The sequence below is a fragment of the Schistocerca gregaria genome, chromosome 1 (assembly GCF_023897955.1).
Source record: "Schistocerca gregaria isolate iqSchGreg1 chromosome 1, iqSchGreg1.2, whole genome shotgun sequence".
Classification (NCBI taxonomy): domain Eukaryota; kingdom Metazoa; phylum Arthropoda; class Insecta; order Orthoptera; family Acrididae; genus Schistocerca; species Schistocerca gregaria.
This window is the reverse complement of record NC_064920.1, coordinates 1,071,923,243-1,071,950,161: the sequence shown is the minus strand read 5'-3', so window position 1 is coordinate 1,071,950,161 and position 26,919 is coordinate 1,071,923,243. Positions and strand designations below refer to the sequence as shown.

General features: G+C 40.3%; 1 protein-coding gene across 2 annotated transcripts in view; it reads right to left on the bottom strand.

Annotated features, from left to right (window-relative positions):
* LOC126281632 (golgin subfamily A member 6-like protein 22) overlaps positions 1-26,919 on the bottom strand; it is a 279,886-nt gene that overhangs the window by 236,821 nt on the left and 16,146 nt on the right. For both annotated transcript variants that reach the window (XM_049980769.1, XM_049980760.1), the window contains 3 exons: positions 25,290-25,405; positions 17,067-17,318; positions 609-771 (listed from right to left, as the gene is read on the bottom strand). In XM_049980769.1, the coding sequence (XP_049836726.1) occupies positions 609-771; positions 17,067-17,318; positions 25,290-25,405 (531 nt within the window). The remainder of the gene's footprint in view (positions 1-608; positions 772-17,066; positions 17,319-25,289; positions 25,406-26,919) is intronic.

The window sequence follows — 26,919 nt, the reverse complement described above, 5'->3', positions numbered from 1 at the left end:
TGCAACACACACAAATTGACTGGAAATGATAATAAATGCACCCAATATAAAATACTGTTAATAAGAGCATTAGCCACATGTGCTAAAAAGATATGCTGTTTTGGTGGAATGCTACAATTTCCACAATTATTACAAATCAGATATATTGTTCCAAACATTGGTAGGTATCATAACATTAACAATAATGATCCAATAAAAATTCCTCTCTGAATGAAGGTACGCTCATATGAGGCTCGGAGACCAGGTCTGACACCTTCCTTGAAAATGTTGGTTGAAAGAATAATGAGAACATTTTCTCTTGTGTAAAAAACTACATAGTGCACTTGCTTTGAGGCACATTTTCATCACTACACACATCATAAACCTAAGACATTTATTTTTCATCCAATAATTTTTGTTCTCTTCCAGAACAATTTGGCACCACTTTCTTTTATTCACTCTGAAACTTGTTTGTTGTGCCTCTTGTACTCTTATGCCACTTTGTATTTGATATCATTCTCTAACTATAGGGTAGTTTCCTATTTCTATTAGCATGCTTGCTACTTCTGAAAAAGAGCTAACAAATGAATAGCAACATACAGTAAAGTCTCAAAATACGTTAGGCATACCATGAGCAATTCTCTTGTGAGCAGCACTGAGATCTTCACCTCCTCCCAGGGGTCCTGCATCCACAATTTTTGGCTGTTCAGGAATTTCAACATCTTTCACTCCAGCAGTTATCATTTCTTCTCTAAGTTTAACCATGGCATCATACAGATGAAACATCTCACCCTGAAAATGCAAGATTTGTATAGATGCAAGTGGAAATTATCTCCATCACATTTTTGCACACTAGAGTCTTTAGCTAAAGTGTATGAACCACTGAAGATATTACTACAAGATGGCGGCAAATAGTAATGGTAAAGTTCTTAGCTTACGTAAAAACTCGTGTTTTGATGGGGAAAAGTGTAAAAAATGCGGAAAATTACTGAAAACTGGAATCACGTGCAAGGAATGTAATAACTCGTATCATTTTCGATGTGCAAAAGTGGACTCATCTGTGAAAGAAAATAATGAATTTATAACATGCTGGAACCGTAGTCAGTGCCGTGTTCAGAATTCAGATAACTATCATAAAGCAAAAATTTGTGAGTGTAGGTGTGAATTATCTGTACTATTCGGCGATATGGCAAGTGAAATCCAGAGCCTAAAGGCTGAATTTACTCTCTTAAATAAGAAGTTGTGCGAATTTGATCAACAGCGCCTGATGAACGAATGTAGGCGTAAACTTAAAACCAAGGAAAGCTTTCCTGCCGTCATTACTCGAAACAGGTTTCAAATTCTCGACGAAATAGTGGAACAAGAACAAGTTCAGTTCGTGCAAACTAGAAGTAATCCTACAAGCAGCAAAAAAAACTGTCAGTGATAAATTCAGAAAACACCAAGTCCTAAACTAGTGTGCAAAACGTGAAACTAAACGTAAACAAACCGTCCAAGGAAATGGAATCTGTGAAATTACACGCAAGAAATCGTCCCTAGAGAAAAACAGAAGGAACGACTACAATCAGAAACACAAGCAGGGCCGGATTCTATTATATGGAGACAGCCATGGACGTGAAATAACGCAAAACATCGTAAATATGCAAGACAACTTTGCAGCAGTAGGCCACATCCAGCCTGGAGCCCCTCTTTCTGCTGTAGTGAAGCCATGCATGCAGGATTGTGACTCCTTCTCATCCAATGACTGTGTCATTATTATGGGAGGTTCATATGATGTAGCAAGAAATCAAGCAAATTATGCAATTAGACATATGAAAATGGTGCTGGATAAGTTAAATGACACTAAAACAATTGTTGTCAACATTCCACAGAGGCATGATCTTATGAAACAGTCTATTGTGAACCGGGAAGTTCACAAAACAAATGACAGGATTAAAGCTCTATGTAGTAAATTTCAGAATGTGTCTCTAGTAGATGTCAGCTACCTAGAAAGGGAGCTGCACACATCTCACGGTCTGCACATGAACAAAAGAAGCAAAAAGATTGTTAGTAGCAAAATTATTGAGGAAGTCAGGCGACATTGTTCACAAAGTGATGAAAAGAAGTCCATTGCCATGGGGTGGTACAACCCACCTCAACAAAATCTGCCACAACACCAGCCACCGCTGGCAAGCCAGGAAAACTTGTAAAGCCTGCTGGCCTCATTGCTTGTCCAAAATTATCCTCTAAGGTCCAGCACGTAAAACTCAGCCTTAAAATCATACACCAGAATCTTAGTAGTATTAGAACTAAGCATAATGATCTAGATGTAATTTCACAGATTGACAAACCAGATATATTAGTTGTAACTGAACATTGGTACAATGAAGCTCTGATTAGCATTAGTCAACCATTGTGTATGAAATTCTGCACAGCCTTCAGTAGGAAAGACAAGACTGGGGGACATGTAGCACTTTTCACTGTAAATGAAAGTAATTTTAATATTATTGCTGTGAGTGCCTTCTGCTTGGAAGGAGTCTCAGAATTTGCTGCAATAAACCTAAAATGGGGTAGATATAACATAACAGTTAGCGGTGTTCACAGGCCACCTGCAGCAAATCTTTTCGACTTTTTTGTAAATCTTTTCGACTTGCTTGTATATATAGACACAACATTTCCTGGGCCAAATGGCCATGTAAATATTATAGAAACAGGGGATATATAAATATAGATTTATTAACAGATGATGTCAGCACCAAAAAGTTACATCGCCTGTGTGATGAATGACCCCACTCATTCGGGAACCCACTAGAGAAATTGGCAATAGTAAAACATGTCTTGACAACATAATAACAAACATGACCCACCTATCCCACAGTGCATCGGTTTTAAAACTGCTTGTGTCTGTGTATGTGCGGGTGGATGTGTGTGTGTGTGTGTGTGCAAGTGTACACCTGTCCTTTTTTTCCCCAAGGGAAGTCTTTCCGCTCCCGGGATTGGAATGACTCCTTACCCTCTCCCTTAAAACCCACATCCTTTCATTTTTCCCTCTCCTTCCCTCTTTCCTGACGAAGCAACTGCCAGTTGCGAAAGCTCGTAATTCTGTGTGTGTGTTTGTGTGTTTTGTTCATGTGCCTGTCTGCCGGCGCTTTCCCGCTTGGTAAGTCTTGGAATCTTTATATATATATATATATATATATATATATATATATATATATATATATATATATATATATATATATATAATACGGGTGAGATTATTTGTAATCGGGAGAACAGAAACTCTTCAGAAAATTTGCACTCGTTATTGCCTATTAGCTGATAACTTGCTGTTGTGTGACATAAAATTAAATATAGGACACATAAAACCAGTAAAGAAAAGAGACAAGCAAGAAAGTACACATTTCTTCAATCCTCGGCTCCTAGCATTTTTTTCTCTCTAATCTTGCTACAACTTTACACGGCGTGCTCTCCTTTCTGCGAAAGAATCTATTACCTCATCAAAGCTTGTCAAACGTTTCGCTACATGAAAAATCGAAACGTCGTTACCTAATACTGGAAAAGCTGTAACACAAATAATACCCAAGACTGGTGCGGTCTCTTGATCTGATTACGTCTATTTTGTCACTGTCTGCTACACAAAACAAAATAGGCCTTTCTAATATTGGAGCACTTTTGTAAGACATACCAAATAAACAAGACTGTTTTGGCACAAGTGGTCATTTTTATAACTTTTCAGAATATAATCAAGGAAGTGCCAATATCAAATGCCTATTATGCCTAGTACAAGCAAAAAGCTTTATCTTAGGAAATAGTTTCACATTTCATTCATACACACCAGCTTCTCAAGCATGAGATCGAAAAGTAGTATTAAGAAATGTTTATATAAATTTGGAATCGTCTTATTCCTCCATAATTTGTTTGATGTCCCCGTTTCTTCTCCTTCCTCATTTTAACAAACAATCTTGTCATCACCAATTCTGCAGCTATTCCTGCCATTGTCAAAATTTGTTCCCTGATTAATTTCACTAACCCTGTCAGAATCACAAGTTTAGTATACCGCGATTATTTTCCGGTTAAGCGTTAATAAATGTTCGTACAATATGTTTTCTGCGTCACTTCCAGAACAGAACTTAAGCGGGTGCTAGCCAGGGACTGTACAACTGGTCCTTACTAGTGTAGCCACCTGGCCAAAAATTTTCTGTCAAAATTTTGTTTTCTTGGATACACCGAGAAAATAATATGTAATCTTTATCACCTGTTATTCCTGTCAGTCGTTTATTTCCACTCTGATAGTCTGAATCTATGGATTTCGCTAGTAATTATAACAATGCTGATCATTCGCAAACCCAATCAACCACATAATCAGACAGCGATTGGCATTCATCCGTTCGGCTTTACTCCGCTCAGCTCGTATAGCCCCGTTCCCTTTTGCCTGTGGAAAGTTTATTTCTAGATGCGACGAGGATTCTCCTGACAGAGTCATCACTTGCAGTATGCAGGCTCGCAAAATCCACTTACGATTCATTCAGAAATCAACTTAAAATGTGATCAAAAAGCAACGGGGAAGCGTTTCAAAATCATATGAATAACCGATAGAGAAATGTGCGCTGGATGCTAGGTGCTTTGTGAAACAAGTTTTTTCCTCAAGAATATGAATTTGGCGCCCCCTTTTACCGGTAGCAACTAGCTGCTTCAGCGACTGCTTGCACAGCCAACAGCCACATTTCTGTAGCCTGAAGTGGGAGAATCTACTGCTCAAATGCGACTCAACTGTGCATGCGCATGAGCCCGCTTGTAACTGCTAGAACGAATCTAATGTAAACAGTTGTGACTTCACGCTCATCGGAGGCAATTTGTTGTTATGAAGCATTGCATAGTCTTCCTAAAGCCTTTGACACGTTTTGCTGTTGGCAGACGCTTGCATGAGTACTGTGTGTCGTTGTAGCATATGGCGCATTTCATTTGCAACTGAAGTTATTTTCGTTTTTTTTTTTCTCATTTATGTTTTATTATTGAAGTATTGTACTGCAGTAGTGGGATACAGTAATATCCTTCGTTAGAGTATCGGTTCTTACCAGTCAAAATTACAAAAATTTAACTGAAAACTAAAACAATGAAAAATTCACGGAATTCTAAAAAATTCCTGGGTTTTTCCCCTTTTCTCCCGGATGAGAAAATTCCCGGGTTTTTCCCAGATCTCCCGGTTCGTATACACCCTGCCATAACACATACTGAAACTCTTGCACACAAGGGACTAGAGCAACATACACAACACCACCTGAAAAAAACTCTCCACCCAGTTCACTTCCTACTCCCACTTGGGCTACCACTGTCCACCACCTCCGCAACAACCTCCAAACCTCATAGCTGACAACCCTGTCTCATACACTTAAAACAATTACCCCACCATCCAAAACTCCCTCCCACCACCACACAAAAATCCAGGTGCTAAACAGACCTGAAACACTTCATGAACCTTTTCCCCAAAAACCCTAGTCCTGCAGAAATATCAGTGATTTCCAAAGGCCTCACCTTTTGCCCCACTGAAAAATTCAATCACGCTGGACTTGTTCAAGACCTTCTCTCCTTCTCCTGGTCCCTACAGCAGAAACAATTTTTCACATATCAGATTCAACCAAAGACCAATGCTGAACCCTGCTTGACTCAGTTCAATCCTCCATCCATCTGTGTTCTACCCCCAATACCCCCAAATCACCCCCTACTAACTTTCCCGAATTTCGTAACCTTGAACCTTGCCTCACTATCATTCCCAAAATCACTCAAAATGCAAGGTAATCTTACACCCACAGAAAGAACTGCAATCCACCAAATAAAAATTGTTTCTGACCTTAATCCTTCCTGCTAACAAAGGCTGCATCAATGCTGTTTTGAACTGCAAGGATTACCTGCAGAAGGACTCCGCCAGCTGTCACATTCATCAACCTACAAACCCCGCCACAGTGACTCCACACCATAAATCCAGCACGACCTCCAGTCTCTCTTCAAATCCATAGGCTCATCCCAGAACCTCTCCCCAGAGTCCATCTCTCTCCTCACCCCTACCATTCCCCAGACTCCTAACTTCTACATTCTCCCTAAAGTCCATAAACCCAACTGCCCAGGACACATCATTATGGCCAGTTACTGTGCCCCCACTGAAAGATGTCTCCTGTTGTAGACCAACACCATCAGTCTATTACTGACAACCTACCCTCCTATAAAAAGATACCAACCATTTCCCCCACAAAATCTCCACAATTCCTGTTCCTTTTCCTGCTTGTCCATACTGCTGCCCTCTCCCTTTACGCTAACATCCCTAATGCCCATGGCCTAACTGCTACTGAACACTACCTTTCCCAAAGCCCAATGGATTCCAAACCAACAACCTACTTCCTAGTTGCCATGACCAACTACATCCTCATCCACACATACTTCTCTTTTAAAAGCATTACATACAATCAAATCTGGGATACAGCTATGCACACATGCATGGCACCATCCCGTGCCAACCTATTCATGGGCCATCTAGAAGAATCCTTCGTAAACAACCACAATCCCAATACCTCACCTGGTTCATATTCACTGATGACACCGTCATGATCAGGATTGAGGGTGAGGGTACCCTACCCAAATTCCTCCAGAATCTCAAAATACCTCCACTTCGACAGCTGCCACGCATTCATACCAAGAAGTCCCTTCCATACAGCCTAGCCACCCATGGCCGTCGCAACTATAGTGATAAGTGGTCCCTCTCATAAATATACTGATGGTCTCACTGACACATTTACGGACCATAATTATACTCCCAAACTTTGAACAAAAACAGATGTCCCGCTCCTTATCTCTCTAGTCACCCACCACCTCCCAAGTCCCACCATCTGGCCACAGGGGAGCATTCACCTCGTGCCTCAGTACCACCCAGGACTGGAGCAACTGAACCACATTCTCCTCCAGGATTCTACTATCTCTTGTCATGCCCTGAAATGAGAAATGTCCTGCCCATTATCCTTACCACCCTCCAACAGTGGTATTCCACTGCCCACCGAACCTATACAATATCCTCGTCCGGCCCTAGACAACCTCTGCTCTCAAACCCCTTGCCTCATGGCTCATTTCCCTGGAATACGCCTAGATGCAAGACCTGTCCCATACATCCTCCTACCACCATCTACTCCGCTCCAGTCACATACATCACCTATCCAATCAAAGGTAGGGCTACCTGTGAACCAGTAATTTGACCTACAAGCTAAGTTGCAACCACTGTGCTGCATTCTGTGTATATGTGGCAACCAACAAGCTACCTGTCTTTGTGAATGGTCACTGACAAATTGTGGCCAAGAAACAGCTGGATCACCCTGTTGCTTAGCAGGCTGCCCAACACAGTGTTCTTCAATTCAATAACTGCTTCACAGTCTATGTGATCTGGATCCGTCCCATGAACACCAGCTTTTCTGAACTGTGCAGGTGGTAACACTCCCTGCAGTGTATTCTACATTCCCTTAACATTTCTGGCCTCAAACTTCGTTAGTCATTGTCCTTACTCATCTAGCCCCATCGCTGTTCCCACTCAAGTGCTACACAGCCCTCTATTCCACCAACGTACCCAGTCTTTTTACTTTTCTTTTTCCTGCTATTCTCTCTCTTTCTCTCTCTCTCTCTCTCTCTCTCTCTCTCTCTCTCTCTCTCTCTCTCTCTCTCTCTCTCTCTCCCTCCCCCCCACCCTCTGTCTAACCTCCTGACTGCACCTAGCTTCCCTATCCATTCTCCACCTCTGTGTGTAAGCTGCATTTGTGTGAGTGTATATTTTTGACAAAGGTTTCGTTAGCCAAAAGCTCATTTTGTGTCAGTCTTTTTGTTGTGCCTATAGAAGATGGACTAAATAACGTGAACAGTGGTAGTAATGGGATGGTTGTGTTTGACGGTCAACAACACAGGTAAGGCACGTATTGCCCTAGACTGTTTGTGTTCAGTATGGACTAGCATCAGTGCAGGTTGTTTATGAGTAGTGCACACTTTATGTTCGCATTCAGAGGCCGAGGTTGACGTGCCTATGAAATACCTAACAGAGTTACACAGAGGGCAGATTTGAGCATCAGACACCAAGACGGCCAACGTATTGAATATTTCACGAGCAACTATTTCAATAGTCATGACAGCCTACACAAAACATGGGAAGACATCACCATGTAAAAAATAAAAACCAAATGACAGAGATCATCATACACTAACACAAATTGTGTCAAAACGATACAAAACTACATAAGCTAAAGTGACAGCAGAGCTCAATAGCCATCTTCAAGACACCGTATCTATTGGCACTGTCTGCTGAGAACTCCATCAAGGGAATATTCATCAACGAGCTGCAATACCAAAACCATTAGTGATGACAACCAACACAAAGAAGCATAGAACATGGTGTCAGGAGCATAAATCCTGGATGGCTGATCAGTGGAAACACGTCATATGGTCCAATGAGTCAATGTTTTCGTTACTCCCAACATCGGGCCAGGTTTACATCTAGAGAATACCAAAAGAAGCCAATAATCCTGATTGCTTGATCCCAACGTTTAAGCATGGAGGTGGAAATTTGAATGTATGGGCAGCCATATCATGGTCCCATCTCTCAAAGGCTATGTTACAGGCAAAGATTATGTGAACATTTTAGGTGATCAGGTGCACCTCATGATTGAAATGTAGCTTCCCAACTATGATGCCACATTTCAGGATGATAATGCACCCATTCACATAGCCAGGACAGTATAATTGTGGTATGAGGAACAGGCAACTGAACTGCAGCATCTTCCCTGGCCAGCACAGTTCCTGGACTATCTAACCTTACAGGCAGTTTTGGAGCACACACTCCAGAGCCAGTATTCCAAGAAGAATCACAGTTGTATTATGGGCAAATGGGGGTCCAAACCCTTCATCTACATCTACATCTACATCCGTACTCCGCAAGCCACCTGACGGTGTGTGGCGGAGGGTACCCTGAGTACCTCTATCGGTTCTCCCTTCTATTCCAGTCTCGTATTGTAAGTGGAAAGAAGGATTGTCGGTATGCTTCTGTGTGGGCTCTAATCTCTCTGATTTTATCCTCATGGTCTCTTCGCGAGATATACGTAGGAGGGAGCAATATACTGCTTGACTCTTCGGTGAAGGTATGTTCTCGAAACTTCACCAAAAGCCCGTACCGAGCTACTGAGCGTCTCTCCTGCAGAGTCTTCCACTGGAGTTTATTAATAAACCATTCCCAAGTAAGTACAGGTGTTCACATTATTTTGCCAATCCCCTGCATCTGTGACTCAGCATCTCCCTTATTTGAATCTTTACTGTTTCCACTAAGTCTGCATTGTGACACCATGGCTATTAGTTGATTGACCGGTGTTGAGTTGGAAGAATCAGTAAAATTCCTTAACAAATGAATTAACACTTTCTGAGTTTGCATGTCATGTCAGTAGTGTACCTGAAAGTGTTCCAATGATATAGACAACAGTCCACAGCCTGTAAAAAAAGTGAACATACTTTACTTCTAAAACTGAGAACATGGAATGGCAGTTAGATCTACCAGCACAACATGGCTGCATATCAGCTTCAAATGTAATCAGTAGTGCTCCAGGAGTTGCAAGGTATGCAACCAGCAGAATAAGTGATGTAAAAAGTTAATCTAATTGAGTCTTCTGTATAGCAATTCAAAATGAAATGAGATGCCAAATATTGAGGGGCAGCGAGTTTATGGTCAACAATGAACAAACATTGATCTTTTTCATACACACACACACACACACACACACAGGACTTTTTTCCTTGCAGTGTATACCAATCACACAGAGAATCTACAAAAATTTTGTGCATAAAGTATACTGGGCAGAACACATTTTGAGCAACCATGTTCAATGAAACATCAAGTAAGATACCAAGTGCCCTGTGATTTGATAACAAAGCCACTAGATAGGACACACGGCACATTGACAAAAGTGCTGTAATTTGTAGTCTTTAGAAGAATTGGGTACAAGTTCTTCCTGTAGTCTATAATCCGTGATGTTAGGGTACGAGATTTTCCCGACTTTTGTGGCCAAAGTTTTTGTAAATAAATAATTTTGTTGATTGAGAGTGAAATCTCATGGTGATTTTGAATGTAAATGAATTAACTTTATTAGAAGCATATTTATTCATTTGTTTAACCAGATCATCAAGAACTTAGAAGGGTTATTCTTATGTTGTTGTGGTCTTCAGTCCTGAGACTGGTTTCATGCAGCTCTCCATGCCACTCTATCCTGTGCAAGGTTCTTCATCTCCCAGTATCAACTGCAACCTACATCCTTCTGAATCTGTTAACAGTATTCATCTCTTGGTCCCCCTCTGCAATTTTTACCCTCCGCACTGCCCTCCAATACTAAATTGGTGATCCCTCGATGCCCCAGAATATGCCCTACCAACCGATCTCTTCTTCTAGTCAAGTTGTGGCACAAATTCCTCTTCTCTCCAATTCTATTCTAAACCTCCTCATTAGTTATGTGATCTACCCATCTAATCTTCAGCATTCTTCTGTAGCACCACATTCAATAGCTACTATTCTCTTCTTGTCTAAACTATTTATCGTCCATGTTTCACTTCCATACGTGGCTACACTCCATACAAATACTTTCAGAAATGACTTCCTGGCACTTAAATCTATACTTGATGTTAACAAATTTCTCTTCTTCAGAAATGCTTTCCTTGTCATTGCCAGTCTACATTTTATATCCTCTCTACTTCGACCATCATCAGTTATTTTGCTCCCCAAATAGCAAAACTCATTTACTACTTCATGCGTCTCATTTCCTAATCTAATTCCCACAGCATCACCCAATTTAATTCGACTACATTGCATTATTCTTGTTTTGCTTTTGTTGATGTTCATCTTATATCCTCCTTTAAAGACCTGTGCATTCTGTTCAGCTTCTCTTCCAGGTCCTTTGCTGTCTCTGACAGATTTACAATGCCATCGGCAAATCTCAAAGTTTTTATTTCTTCTACATGGACTTTAATATCTACTCCGAATTTTTCTTTTGTTTCCTTTACTGCTTGCTCAATATACAGATTGAATAACATCGGGGAGAGGCTACATCCCTGTCTCGCTCCCTTCGCAACCACTGCTTCCGTATCATGTCCCTCGACTCGTTTCTGTACAAATTGTGAACAGCCTTTCGCTCCCTGTATTTTACCCTTGCCACCTTCAGAATTTGAAAGAGAGTATTCCAGTCAACATTGTCAAAAGTGTTCTCTAAGTCTACAAATGCTAGAAACATAGAGTTGCCTTTCCTTAACTTATTTTCTAAGATAAGTCTTAGGGTTAGTATTGCCTCACATGTTCCAATATTTCTACGGAATCCAAACTGCTCTTCTCTGATGTTGGCTTTTACAAATTTTTCCATTCATCTGTAAAGAATTCGCATTAGTATTTTGCAGCTGTGACTTATTAAACTGGTAGTTCGGTAATTTTCACATCTGTCGACACTTGCTTTCTTTGGGGTTGGAATTATTATATTCTTCTTGAAGTCTACGGGTATTTCGCCTGTCTCATACATCTTGCTCACCAGATGGTAGAGTTTTGTCAGGGCTGGCTCTCCCAAGGCTATCAGTAGTTCTAATGTAATGTTGTCTACTCCTGGGGCCTTGTTTCAACTCAGGTCTTTCCATCTGAGCTCTTGATATTCATACAAGTGGTTCTCTTTTCTCCAAAGGCCTCTTCAATTTTCCTGTAGGCAGTATCTATTTTACCCCTAGAGGTTAAGATTCTTATGTAAGAGGATTTATTATGGAGTAAGTCTTGTTTTGTATGTTCTCCTATTTGCCTGAGGTATTCTGCAAGGGCTCCGTGCCATCCCAAGGGCATTAAGTTGTACTTGGCATCATGACATGCAAAGCAATCGGAGGCACCAAAGAATCTTCTGCACAAACCGTGGGGTTAAGGAATACCAGCAATCAGAAGATTATGACAATAATGTATATACTGATACTGTTGTTTTTAATTAGAGGCACAGGAGTTTGTTCAAAATTAGTTGCACTTAGATGATTAACCTCTGATCACATATTGTAATTAATGGCACAATAAAAGCCTTCCCATAAATCTGAGTTGATGAGTCCTGGTTTTGCTAGAAGCTGAATCCTTCTGCAGACATAATAACAATTATCAGCAAGTCAGGGGTTCACAGACTTCTCAGAACTGAAGACCAGCAATGATATAATTCATAAATTAACTGAAATTTCGCATGTGGTGACCCTGGTGTGGGCTGAACTGGAAGCAATACTGGTACAACAAACTAAAATCCGAATAGTAAGATTCAATGTGAATGGAAGATTTTGGCACAAACGCAACAGTACTATTACAACAAGCCGCTGTTCACTAGCCAAGACTGAAGTAGTGTAAGAATACATTCTTCTTTCCAGAAGAAACAGTTAAAAGGAGTAACTCGCAATATTGACATAATTACTCAGTATCCAAGATAAACAACTGTATCATGCTGAAACATCAAGAAGCAGAATGGCCAAAGGCAGACAAAGCTAAACACAATAAATGAGAGTAACACAGGCTTTTAAGCTGACTTTTTAATACACTTGAATTCTGTTCATGAAAAAATCTGCTTATAGCAACATGACTGGGATCCAGTTGCTAAGCAACTAAATAGCCATGAAATTATTATAATACGTCATACATCCAGTGAAGATGGAATGTGAACCAAAACGAATAATACAATTTCAGAGTGAAAATCAAAGAATGGAAAATCCAGAATGGCATGTAACAATAATGAAAATGAAAGTTGTTAGTCAGCATATATCAGAGATGCTGAGTCACAGATAGGCACAACAAAAAGACTGTCACAAATAAATCTTTTGGCCAGTAAGACCTTCGTCAAAAATAGACGACAAAAAACATACACACGCAACTCACACAAACAACTGCAGTCTCAGGCAACTGTAGCCACACTGCCTGTGTGTGTGTGTGTGTGTGTGTGTGTGTGTGTGTGTGTGTGTGTGTGTGTATGTGTGTGTTTTACCCATTTTATGGTGAGTAGCAACTTTCCTTTACATATTCAGAGTGGTTATATTGACAATTTCAACTGAGTTACCCAGCGACAATCAAGAATTTCAGCTACATCTAACAAGACATGGATAACCAAAGTCCACCCAATGAACATGTTGTTCAGAGCATAGAAGGTTGTCAGCTATCTGTGAGGCTGCAGTTCAATGAATCGCTCTGAGGCAGCACTTAGCGCCAGATCCAAAAAATGGCACATGACACCAAACAGCGAGCAGCTTTGTAGCCGTCCACAAGGGGTTGCAAAATGTCGTAACTTGGTGGGTTCAGATTTTTTTCTGCTTGTTTTCAAAGTGCAGTGGTGTGATCACAGGAATACAAAAATTAAAGTGATGTATTTTATTACAATGACTTCAGTGAACGCACAGTAGTTCACAACGACCAGGTCACTGTGACATTCATATGTTCTGGTATCATGCTAAGTGTGGTTAAAACTTGATCATTACAGCAAATATACATACATCCATGCTTTTATTACAACAATTTACATTGGGATATTGTTCAGTAAAGCTACATTATGATGATACATGGACACAAAGACTTTTCAGTTTGGGGACAATACAATGGCCCACATAAGCCACAGCATGACTATGGAAGAGTTAATGAAGTCAGTTTTACAACAGTGGTTCACTTAAATAATACAGTTATGCACATGTCAACGATAATAACCAGTTTTTGAAAATACAAATAATTGCTTAGATAAAAAATCTACTCACTGAGCAGCAGCAGGAGAACACAAATATAGAAAGGTATCACAATTTGCAAGCTTCTGGAGCCAGTGGCTCCTTCTTCTGGCAGAAGGATTGAAGGGGAAGGAAGAGGGGTGAAGGAAAAGGACTGGTGAGGTTCAGGAAAAGGGACAGAGTTCAGAAAAGTCACCCAGAACCCAAGTCAGGGTAGACTTATGGAATGGCCACTGGCTCCGAAAGCTTGCAAACTGTGACAGCTTTTTCTATGTGTTTTCTCCTGCCGCTGCTTGGTGAATAGATTTTTTTTTATCTATCCAATTAGTTACAGTTATGCATATGAATGACAAGTTCACCTAAGCTGAAAACAGACTGACAGAAATTGACTCCAGACTCGTAAATAAGCCAATGACAGAGGCTGAAAGAAGGAAAAAGTGATGGGAGAAAGATACATCCATGCAGTAAAAGACAGGTGATTTAGTTTTAGTTAAGAGTCACAAAAAGGGTAAAAAAGTGGAAATTTATCAGTAAATTTCAACCTTTATACAGGATGACAAATTATTGAACTATATGAAATAAAATCATCATAATTTCTGAACAATTTGCATCAGGACGTTCAAATTGCATGGTTGGCCATGGGACATGGTGGGAATTAGTATTGTTTGGTTTAGGAATGAAGCCCTCTTTCATTTTGATGCGTTCATCAATAAGCAAAACTGGTGCATTTGGGGGACTGAAAATCCTCATTTCGTGATCAAGGAGTCTCTTCAGCCTCAACAAGTGATTGTGTGATGTACAATATCCCATCACAGAATAAATGGTGTGGCATTCCTTGTTGGCGCAGTGACTACCAAACAGTACTTGAAGGTTTTGGAAGATGGTTTCATACCCATTATCTAAATTGACCATGATTTCAACAAGATGTGTTTCATGCAAGACGGAAATCAACCCCATCAAAACAAGAGAGCGTTTGATGTCCTGGAGGAGTGCTTTGGCGACCACATTCTAGCTCTGAGGTACCAGAGGCCACTGGCATGACCTCGATTGGCCACCATATTCTCCAGATTTGAACATATATGATTCCTTTTTGTGGGGCTATATTAAAGACAAGGTGTTCAGTAATAGCCATAAAAACATTGATGAGCTGAAAACTACCATTCAGAAGGTCATCGACAGCATTGATGTTCCAACACTTCAGTGGGTCTGCAGAATTTCGCTATTTGTCTGTGCCACATCATCGCCAATGATGGCAGGCACATTGAACATGTCGCAACCTAAATCTGGGGAAAGTATAGTAGTATTTTTGAAAACAATTGTAAGGGGAAAGTATAGTACTTTGCACTTATTGATATAACAATGGACAACCTCACTTCTCTTTGGAGAGAGGGGAACAGCATTACTAAAACTTTTAAGATCAAGTGTGGTTATGTGTCTTGTGATATAGTATGGAACTACTATAGTATACTGAACAAAAAGGACTACATGCTTGTAACTGTTGCACTGATGATTTACGTGGTTATTTCAGTGATACTAGACAACAATAAACCAACTTATGGCTATAAATGGTTTTGTATACACTGCATAAAGACTTTTGATTAGTCTGGAAAGGAAAAAAAAGGACTTATGCTGGAGTGCAGTTAATACAGTAAAATATAATCAATTAAAATTATTCTCAGGTTGGGGTATTACAGGTGGAAATTGTTTAGTGGTGAAATGCTTGTTTATTTATAAAGGGGCAGCAGGTGTGAGGGTACAAGATTTTCCAAATGTTTAGTAGCCAAAGTTTTTTTGAAATAAGTCATTTTGTTGATTGAAAGTGAGATATTGTACTAATTTTGCATATAAATGAAGAAGATTTACTAGCAGATCTGTTCATTTGTTTATCCAACCAAATCATCCAGAATGAAAAGGTTAATTGTTATGTAAGAGGACTTATTAAGGAGAAGTCTTGTTTTGTATATTCTATTATTTGTCTGAGGTATTCTGCACTGGATCCACTCAGTCCCAAGAGCACTGAAGCCGTACTTGGCATTGTGACGTGCAAAGTATGGGGAGATGGTAAAAAATTCAAGAAATACCAGCAACCAGAAGGTTATAACAATAATGTATATACTGGTCTGATTTGATGATGTTAAGTCTATTATGTTGCCCCAAGCTATACTCAAGCTACCTGTGAAAACCCCATGAAAATTTATCTAGTAGTTTTGGATCGTAACATGTTCAAACAGACAGAAAGACAAAACAGTTTTGCAGTCTTATTATTAGTATAAGTGAGCTAGGTATTAGGTTTGTACCCATTTTTTATTACTACAGTGTTGTAAAGGTAATATTAATGTATTTTGACATGAAACCAAACAAAGAGTTTACAAGTGACAAAGAATTTATAAGTAGGTCACAACGATTGACAATTTTCATTTCGTTTCATTGACAGTTGCAGACATTTTGCTTATTTCAACACAGCATTAGTTTATGAACACTTCTACAACAGTGTAACACTATAAAGTGGGATTAGTATCAGAAGCCAAGATAAAGCGAATAAAAGTTTAAGAAATGTAAGAAAAACTATGCTTTCTGGCCTAAGAACTCATATTGGATAATTATTTTTAGTAGCAATACATCAGAAGAATTAACCACAAGATATTTCATTAAAAACATTCATTCGTGGAAATTTCAGTCAGTCTGTTAAATAAGTCATGTGGATAAATTAATGAAAACATTCAACTCTGCCTGCTTTGCACTTAGAAATCTCTCTCTCTTTGTACTGAACTGCAGTTGGGATTGTAAACAGAATTTGCGTACTTTCACTGTGTACCTTCTTAAGGCATAATCTGAGGCAATGCAGCTATACGCAAAAAAGTATTTGTTCTACATAAGCACAGAGTAAAAATACTGTATGAAGTTAATAATCAAACATTATGCAGAAGTCTCACCAGGGACCGAGGACTTCTTACGTTTATGTTCCAAAAAATATACTCCTTAATGGTATTTAAAATGGATAACAGAAGTGAATTTAGAACAAACCTTGCAATTCACATATTAGAAGTAAAATTACAGACTTACCTTCATACATATCTAGGGACCAGAATTGAATTTTAAGTTCTGACATAACAAGAAGTTGCCAGCAAATAAAATCACAAAGTGAACTGAAAATCTTGATAAGTTCAAAGACAAAGTGAAAGAGTATGTTACTAGCTGCTTCTTCTGTAATTGATCAGAGTGTTTCGACTCAGGGATCCAAATTCTGCTTATCTCTTATATCAGTGTCAAACAACTTTCAACTTTGGCAGTATATAGACAGCTGATACTGTTGTGTGTAAAGTTCATAGAGTATTTGCATATACCTGCTTGTCTTTCAGTTCCTTCTTCATTTTACTGTATTTCTGCTTTTGCACATTGAGTTGTCCTTTTGTATTTCTGGGGCTAGATGATACTGTTGGCTGAATACTTTTTGTCAATGGCTTTCTGGCAGATAAAGGACGAGAATTTGTGCTCGGTGCTTTGCTCGTAGACTTGCTTTCTGTGGTTCGTTGGGCAGCTGTGTTTCGGGTGGAAGCTGCAATTCGTGGGGAAGCTGTACTTCGGGGGGAAGCTGCCTGTAAAAAGAAGACCCAGATCATTTGTGTTTTTACAATGGTTGTCTCTTCAGTGCACGTGACAACATGATTTTAAACTATTAATACAATACAGAGTTCTAAAAAAATGTTTTGATCAAGTACAAGAGTAGAAAGATACTGATCATTTCAATTTATACTGTTATTCACATATAACTTGACATTTAATATGTATTTTTTTCCTGCACTTCAGCAAATTTTTTGACTACTAGAAAAAAAAAATTTCAATGAAAATGCTGATCTTTAAGTACTGGGAATTGGTTTCTTTATATGTTGTCAGATGATCATCAAACATTTATATTCTTATATTTAAATTATATGCATTTGATTTTAAAGCAATGTACACACATCAAAAAAAGTTTTGCATCACCCCAGTTCCCAGAACACCTGAAGATAGACATTGACTGTGGAAAATCTATCACAGACACAGTCCCTTTGATTGTTCAGAGACATCACTAAACCTGCCCAAAGATGTAAACAGCCATGCACGAGCAGCACCTATTAGACAAAGGTGGTCCGACAGCCAATCAGTTCCAGTCATTCCACCAGGAAGGGGGTACACAGCTCGAGTTGTCTGCAGTTCAAACATGCCTAGACGGTCAATACCATGGTCGATCATGTCCACATTGTTACTTAGAGACAGGAAGGGCTCTGAACAAGAGAAGTGTCTAGCCGTCTCAAAGTGTACCAAAGTGATGTTGTTCGGACATGGAGGAGATACAGAGAGACAGGAACTGTTGATGACTCACTCAGGTCACCCAAGGGCTACTACTGCAGTGGATGATCCCTACCTACGGATTATGGCTCAGAGGAACCCTGACAGCAACGCCACCATGTTGAATAATGCTTTTCCTGCAGCCACAGGATCTCTTGTTACAACTCGAACTGTGTGCGATAGGCTACATGATGCGCAACTTCAATCTCGACGTCCATGGTGAGGTCCATCTTTGCAACCACAACACCATGCAGCGCAGTACAGATGGGCGCAACAACACACTGAATGGACTGCTCAGAATTGGCATCATGTTCTCTTCACCGATGAGTGTCGCATGTGCCTTTAACCAGAGAATCGTCGGAGACATGTTTGGGGGCAACCCAGTCATGCTGACCGCCTCAGACAGCAAGTGCACAAACGCCTTAGACAGCGACTGCAGCAGGTGGAGGTTCCCTGCTGTTTTGGGGTGGCATTATGTGGGGCCGACGTACGCCATTGGTGTCATGGAAGGCGCTATAATGACTGTACGATACGTGAATGCCATCCACATTGGCAGCATATTGGTGAGGCATTCGTCTTCATGGACAACAATTCACTCCCTCATTTTTCATATCTAGTGAATGACTTCCTTCAGGATAACAACACTGTTCGACTAGAGTGGCCAGCTTGTCCTCCAAACCATGAACCCTATCGAAGATGCCTGGGATAGATTGAAAAGGGCTATTTATGGACGACGTGACCCTCCAACCACTCTGAGGGGCCTATGCTGAATCACTGTTGAAGAGTGGGACAACCTGGACCAACAGTGCCTTGATGAACATGTGGATAGTATGCCACGATGAATACAGACATGCATCAATGCAAAAGGATGTGCTACTGGATATTAGAGATACCGGTGTGTACAGCAATCTGGACCACCACCTCTGAAGGTCTTGCTGCATAAGCATTTTCCTTTCTACTGGTTCTGTAAGTGCCAAGTTAACATTTTGTAGATGCCTTACAAATGCCCCATGAGACATGGAGAAAGAGAGAGGGGAGGGGGGGGGGGGGAGGGAAGGAGGGAAGCAGATTGCACATAGAGTTTTAAGTATAAACTTGTATAAAAAGTATGTGATAGCTTGAGGTTAACTTACAAGACAATTGTGTAAATGGACAACATGTTGCCATACATTTTCCTGCAAAATTTTATTGTAATTGTAAAGAAGCTGACTCATTCTACATCATAGTTGTTGCGTGTCATGAGGAGGTTTACATTTGCAAATGCAAAAGAATGCATTCTGGGAAGAGTTGAACATTGTATTACTTCCCCCCACATAGTCTCACAAAACGACCACAAGAAAATTCAATAAATTAAAGCTACTGCAGGAGTTTACCAACGATCAATTCTTCCCACACATCACTCACAAATAGATCAGGGAAGGAGAGGACAAATAGTAACACCAAAAGTGCCCTCTGCCACACATTGATAGGGGGTTTGGGGAATGCTGATGCACGTCAACGAAAATACGAGGGCTTTTCAACAAAGAATGATGATAATTTTTTTTTTACTACATACCTTTCCTCATCCTCATAATTTGATGGTCCTTCTCAAAGTAGTCTCCCCTGAATGCAATGTACTTATCCCAGCATTTCTGGCAGTCTTCAAATACATGCTGGAATCCATTTTTTGAGAGGTCCTTCAAAATTGCCTCCGCAGCCTTCACCACTGATTCTGACAATTGATAATGCCTCACGCAAAGGCGTTTCTTCATGTTAGAGAATAGAAAAAAGTCAAACGGAACTAAATCTGGACTGTAGGGAGGGTGAGGGATGCACTTCACATCGGTTTTTGCAAGATATTCAGCAACAACATTGACAATATGCAGCCACGCATTATCATGGTGCAGCATCCAGCCTGCTTCACAGAAATGTGGTCTTTTGTGCCTGATATGGACTTGCAATGTTTTCAGGACATCCCTGTAGTACTGTCCAGTTACTGATGTGTGTGCAGGTACAACATGCTGATAAACCACTCGATGAATACCAAAGAGTGAGATGACCATAACTTTTCCAGCAGAAGCAATCTTGGGGGCTGGGGGGAGGGGAGGAGGGGGGGAGGGGGGAGGGTTGGTGATTAAGAACATTTCCACACTGTCCTTCGCTGTTTGCTCTCAGGATCAAAATGGTGTAGCCAAGTTTCATCAGCAGTGATTACAGAAAGAAACTACAGATCTTTCTCTAACATCAACTTAAACTGCATGCATACCTGCATGCAAATGTCCTTTTGTAAAAGTCTTGAAACCCATCGTGCACAAACACGTGTCCTGTGTAATTTTTCTGTCACCAATGTGTGGGTGGCACCCAATGAAATGTTCAGTATTTCAGAAAGTGATCTTAAGGTAATTTGTCGATGCTCTCTCACAATGACAGCAGCAGTGTTGATTTTTTCTTCCATAAGAGCAGTAACTGGAGCACCAGGTCCACCTTCCTTTGAAACTGATTGTGTCCCCTCTTTAAATATTTTAAACACCTTTGAGCTGTGCTGTAGGGAAGAACAGACCTGTAACACTGTATAGGCCTCAGCTGAAATTTTTTTCATATGAAAGCAGAATTTCAAAGCCGCATATTGTCCCTCACGTGTTACCTCCATTGCAGCAGTAGGCGATACTGAACATGTATGCCCTTGCCTGCCTCTCACAGGCAGAAACCAGGAGTCCCAACAATGAAGCTACTACGTCATGTTTGTTGCACATCAAGCTAACAGAACACCATAAGACTAAATTTTAGCACAAGAAATTATGACCATAAAACAATTATGATCTTTCTTTATTGAACAGCTCTCGTAATCAATTTTTGATAATATAATAAAACTGGACAGATAAAAAAATCCCAGTGGCTCCTTCTGGCAGAAGGGTTGAAGGGGAAGAACACTCAATGAAGGAAAAGGACTGCTGTGGTTTACGAAATGGGGAGAGTTACAGTAAAGTCACCTAGAACCCTGAGCAAGATGAATCTTTCCTTTTCATTCCATCTTCCTTTTTATCCCATCTGGTAAGTTGTCCCAGATCCACGGTTATGGGTAATCTTCCTGATTTCCTACACCTTGACAGTCTTTTACCTTCATCCCTGTTCCCCTTCAGCCCTTCTGCCATTATAAGGAACCACTGGCTCCCTAAGCTTGCATATTTCTTTAATATTTATATGTCTCATCTCCTGCCACTGCTTGATGAGTAGATATTTTATTCATCCAATTATATTATGCAGAACACACGTAGACAGTGAAGGCTGACTCATGGAACATGCAAATAACTAAACTGAATTGAACCAATAATTTGCAACCACCTATTTAATTTTTTAAATCTTTTTAAATTTTAGTACATTACATAACACAAGAAGGTTTCGTTGAAGAAATCTTGCTTTATAATCTGAACTAACCTGCATCTTATTGTTTCCTTACTTCAATTCATCCCATGTAAATTTGTGCACTACACAGCAGAGATCTTTCAAATCTTCAGGACAGTGTCTTCTGTTCTACCAATCTTCACTGATTCATACATATTGTAACATTGCACAAGCACAGTATTAGAATTCGCACCAAGCAACTTTTAATTTGCTTACATGTATAGGAAAATACACATACACTGAATGACGTTGTAATAGATACCACACACGAAATCACGGGATGCATTAATGCACAGTCTAATCTTATGAAAACAATGAAGTGCCCAAGAGCCTGGCATATCAGTTTATATAAAGCTGTTAAACTGTTTGCATACAGCACAGATGTCCATGTCTTCTTCAGAAAGGTATGACATCTGGAATAGGGGTTGTGCCACCACAGGAAAAAACAGTTAAAACGGAGTAAGTGTAAGCAGGCGTGGTGTCCATTCCCTCATGAGAGACCGTGAGAGAGCACTGGTGATGGAGATGCACTATCCATGTCCACATCTGGGCAGGTGCTCGGCAATTAAGGTAGCAGAAAAGATACAGGTGGTGTCTGAGACAGGGTCCACATAAACGGAGGCAGCCCCTAATTACTCCACCTGGAGGCAGCAGCACCAATAATGAAGACGGCGCAGGAGCCAATGGAAAAACAGACCATGCTGCAGAGGCTGGCACAGAGAGTGCAGGGGGCCACATGGATCTCTAGCACATGGTCAGACAGGTGGTTGAAGCTGGTCATAGTGTCAGGCCACCAAGCCATCGGAGGTGCACATGACGCAGAGACAGCAGCCCCAGCAGTGATGGATGACCACCGGTATCCACTTAGGCACTGGCCAAACCTGTAGGCCCAGACAGCAGAGCCCAGATGGAACAGCTGTCAGGCAGGTGCTGGCAAGCGGCCAGACATTGGTCAGAGCAGATGCAGCAGCATAAGGTCTGGTGGCCATGAAGCAGCTCCATGGGCCTATGGTCACCAAATGGATTGAAGTTATTGAGGGTGTCCCCAGGTGAAAATTGTGTGATGTAGTTTTTCGTCTGAGTTTTGAAAGTACTCCACACTTCACCATTTTACTGAATATGAAATTGAGGGGCCATAATATGACGAATGCCACACTTTGTACAAAAACCTTCAAAATGCTGAGACACAGATTGTGGGCTATTATCCGTCACAAGCATATAAGGTAATCCTTCCATGAAAAAAATATTTGTGAGAGCTGAGACCATAGGCAATGTAGTTGTGGATGGGGAACAAACCACTTAAGTGTCAACTGCAACAAGCCAAAAGAAATTAAGAAAGGAGCCCACAAAATCAGCATGAATACACTCCCAGGGGTGCCGGGACGAGAGAGGGACGGCCAAAGACGCTGACGCATGTCGTCACCGAGGGCACAACAAGTACTGTGTTATTTGCATACAGCTTAATATAAACCAGCATGCCAGCTCTTGGTTGCTCCAATATTTTCATGGATGTCGAACACTTCACTGTTAAACTGTACGTTAACACAACCCTTGATTTTGTGTTTGGTAACTATCACAATGTCATTCAGTGTGTGTGTGTATTTTCCTATATGTGTAAGCAAATTAAAAGTTGCTTTGTGCAAATTCTAATATTGTGTTTGTGGGGAAAGAGGGGCCCTTGGTGCTGCCTGATGGGTGGCACACTGCAGGCAGGACGATACAACACACATGATCTCATTGTCAATTCCTGACCTAATAAGTGGTCGTAGTCCAGTTCACAGGAGAGCATCTGTGGAGTTTGGAAGGTAGGAGCCAAGGTAATGGTGGAATTAAAGCTGTGAGGACAGGGCATGAGTCGTGCTTGGGTAGCTCAGTTGGTAGAGCACTTGCCCGCGAAAGGCAAAGGTCCCGAGTTCGAGTCTCGGTCCGGCACACAGTTTTAATCCGCCAGGAAGTTTCATATCAGCGCACGTTCCACTGTAGAGTGAAAATTTCATTCTAGAAACATGCCTATGCCATGTCTCCGCAATATCCTTTCTTCCAGGGGTGCTAGTTCTGCAAGGTTCGCAGGATAGCCTCTGTGGATTTTGGAAGGTAGGAGACGAGGTACTGGCGGAATTAAAGCTGTGAGGATGGGGCGTGAGTCGTGTTGGGGTAGCTCAGTCAATAGAGCACATGCTCACGTAAGGCAAAGGTCCCGAGTTTGAGTCTCGGTCCGGCACACAGTTTTAATCTGCCAGGAAGTTTCAAGAAATGACCATATACACCTACACCTACAAGGATACTCTGAAAATCACATTTAACTGCATGGCAGAGAGTTCATCGAACCCACCTTCACAGTTCTCTATTATTCCAATCTCATATAGTGCCCGGAAAGAATGAACACCTATATCTTTCTGTATGAGCTCTGATTTCCCTTATTTTATTATGGAGATCATTTCTCCCTATGTAGGTCAATGTCAACAAAATAATTTTGCATTAGGAGGATAAAGTTGGTGATTGGAATTTCATGAGAAGATTACGCTGCGACGAAAAATGCCTTTGTTTTAATAATGTCCACCCAAAACTCTGCATCAGTTCAGTGACACTCTCTCTCCTATTTCACAATAATACAAAATGTGCTGGCTTTCGTTGAACTTTTTCAATGTACTCCGACAATCCTCTCTGGTATGGATCCCACACCGTGCAGCAGTTTTCTACAAGTTGCACAAATATTCACTCAGATCTTGATAAGATATGAATGTGGTGCAAAATTGGCAGCTTGTTTTATATGTTCAAAGATGTAAAATTGCGCACTTCAGAAAATGAAAAAAAAAGTAATATCCTTTGATTCCAGTATCAATGAGTCACAGTTGGATCAATCAACTCATACAAATACCTGGGTGTAACACTTTGTAGGGATATGAAATAGAACAACCAAATAGCCAGTCATTAAAGGAGGTGGCAGGCCTCAGCTTATTAGTAGAATACTAGGGAAATGCAGTTGGTCTACAAAGGAGACTGCTTACAGAAAATATGTGGGACCCGTCCTAGGATACTGCCAGAGGTATGGATTGTACAAGGAGAATGACTAAAGCAGCTGGCAGGCTTTGGCTTTATTACAATACTAGTGAAATGCAGTCAGTCTACAAAGCAAAAAAAATTTGTAAATTTGTGATAAGTTCATAGGTTCCTAAGCCTACACACTACTTAATCTAACTTACACTAACTTACGCTAAGGACAACACACACACATCCATGCCCAATGGAGGACTTGAACCTCCAACGAGGGGAGCCGTGCAAACCATGACAAGGCACCTCCGACTGCGCGGCTACCCCATGCAATTCTCCAAAGAAGATTACTTACAAACCAATTCACAAAGTAAATTAATAAGTTACTGAAAGAATTTTTTTAATGTAGAGTTTTCAAAGTCTGCTGCATTCATACACCATCAATCAGTAATGGTTCTGCTCAGTTTATGGGCAGTTTTGTTCCTTGTGTGATGAAACAGTAATATGAACCTCTCTCGAATTTTTTCATTTTCCTTACTTTAAAAGAGGGGTGACTTTCGTACTATAAGACTTTAGCCACTATTGCATGACTTGTATTCACAATATGAGCTGTGGTTACAGTCAATTAACAAATTCTCAACAGAGATGCTATTTATAATTTTGGATAAACTTTGTATGGCTACTGCTGGTAACTGCATTGATTTGGACACTACTAACAATAGTTACGCAACTGTTAATATAACTTTCTTCTGCAAGCAAGCTCAAAAAATTTGTTTAATAAACAAAAGATAAATATCATTTATAATTATCTATGCAAAAACATAAAACTGTATTAAAATGGTAATTGAATGATAATTACAACTCACAGGTTTGACATTGATGCTGTCACGTGGTAATGAAGGTGCAGGAACTTTCTCCGTTTTCTCATCTTTCACATCCAAATTTTGTTTAGTGGAAAGCTTAGAAGCAGTCTGTGGCCTCTCTAAAAACAGAAAATAACAATTGTTCCATGTGAGGTGAACACAGAAGGAAATGTTCTCAAATTCACAGCCCATTTGTGAAACTAATATAAATTCCGGATTTCCTTTAATACTTTAGATGTCCTTAAATGTGCAATACATGTGTTTGAATATTGTCTGCTTAATAGCATGAAAATAAAGATAAGTAAAAGCACAGGAATTTACAAACTTAATGTGCAGTCAATGTGACCATAATTAAAAACAGAACACAAGCTTGCATAAATTAATCATAGCTAACACTTTGTTCAAGAATCATAAAAAAAGGTTGTATACATGGAAGAATCCTGGAGATACTAAAAGGTATCAGATAGATTATATAATGGTAAGACAGAGATTTAGGAACCAGTTTTTTAATTGTAAGACATTTCCAGGGGCAGATGTGGACTCTGACCACAATCTATTGGTTTTGAACTGTAGATAAAAACTGAAGAAACTGCAAACAGGTGGTACCTGAATAAACTGACTAAACCAGAGGTTGTACAGAGTTTCAGGGAGAGTATAAGGGAACAATTGACAGCAATGGGGGAAAGAAGTACAGCAGAAGAAGAATGGGTAGCTCTGAGGGATGAAATAGTGAAGGCAGCAGAGGATCAAGTAGGTAAAAAGATGAGGGCTAGTAGAAATCCTTGGGTAACAGAAGAAATATTGAATTTAATTGATGAAAGGAGAAAATATAAAAATGCAGTAAAAGAAGCAGGCAAAAAGGAATACAAACGTCTCAAAAATGAGATCGACAGGAAGTGCAAAATGGCTAAGGAGGGATGACTAGAGGACAAATGTAAGGATGTAGAGGCGTATCTCACTAGGGGTAAGATAGATACTGCCAACAGGAAAATTAAAGACACCTTTGGAGAAAAGAGAACCACTTCCATGAATATCAAGAGCTCAGATGGAAACCCAGATCTAAGCAAAGAAGGGAAAGCAGAAAGGTGGAAGGAGTATATAGAGGGTCCATACAAGGGCGATGTACTTCTGGACAATATTATGGAAATGGAAGAGGATGTAAATGAAGATCAAATGGGAGATATGATACTGCGTGAAGAGTTTGACAGAGCACTGAAAGACCTGAGCTGAAACAAGGCCCCAGGAGCAGACAACATTCCATTAGAACTACTGATGGGCTTGGGAGAGCCAGTCCTGACAAAACTCTACCATCTGGTGAGCAACATGAATGAGACAGGCGAAATACTCTGACTTCAAGAATAATATAATAATTCCAATCCCAAAGAAAGCAGGTGTTGACAGATGTGAAAATTACCGAACTATCAGTTTAATAACTCATTCCATAGAAATATTGGAACACGTGAGGCAGCACTGACCTTACGACTTATCTTACAAGAAAGATTAAGGAAAGGCAAACCTACGCTTCTAGCATTAGTAGACTTAGAGAAAGCTTTTGACAATGTTGACTGGAATACCCTCTTTCAAATTCTAAAGGTGGCAGGGGTAAAATACAGGGAGCGAAAGGCTATTTACA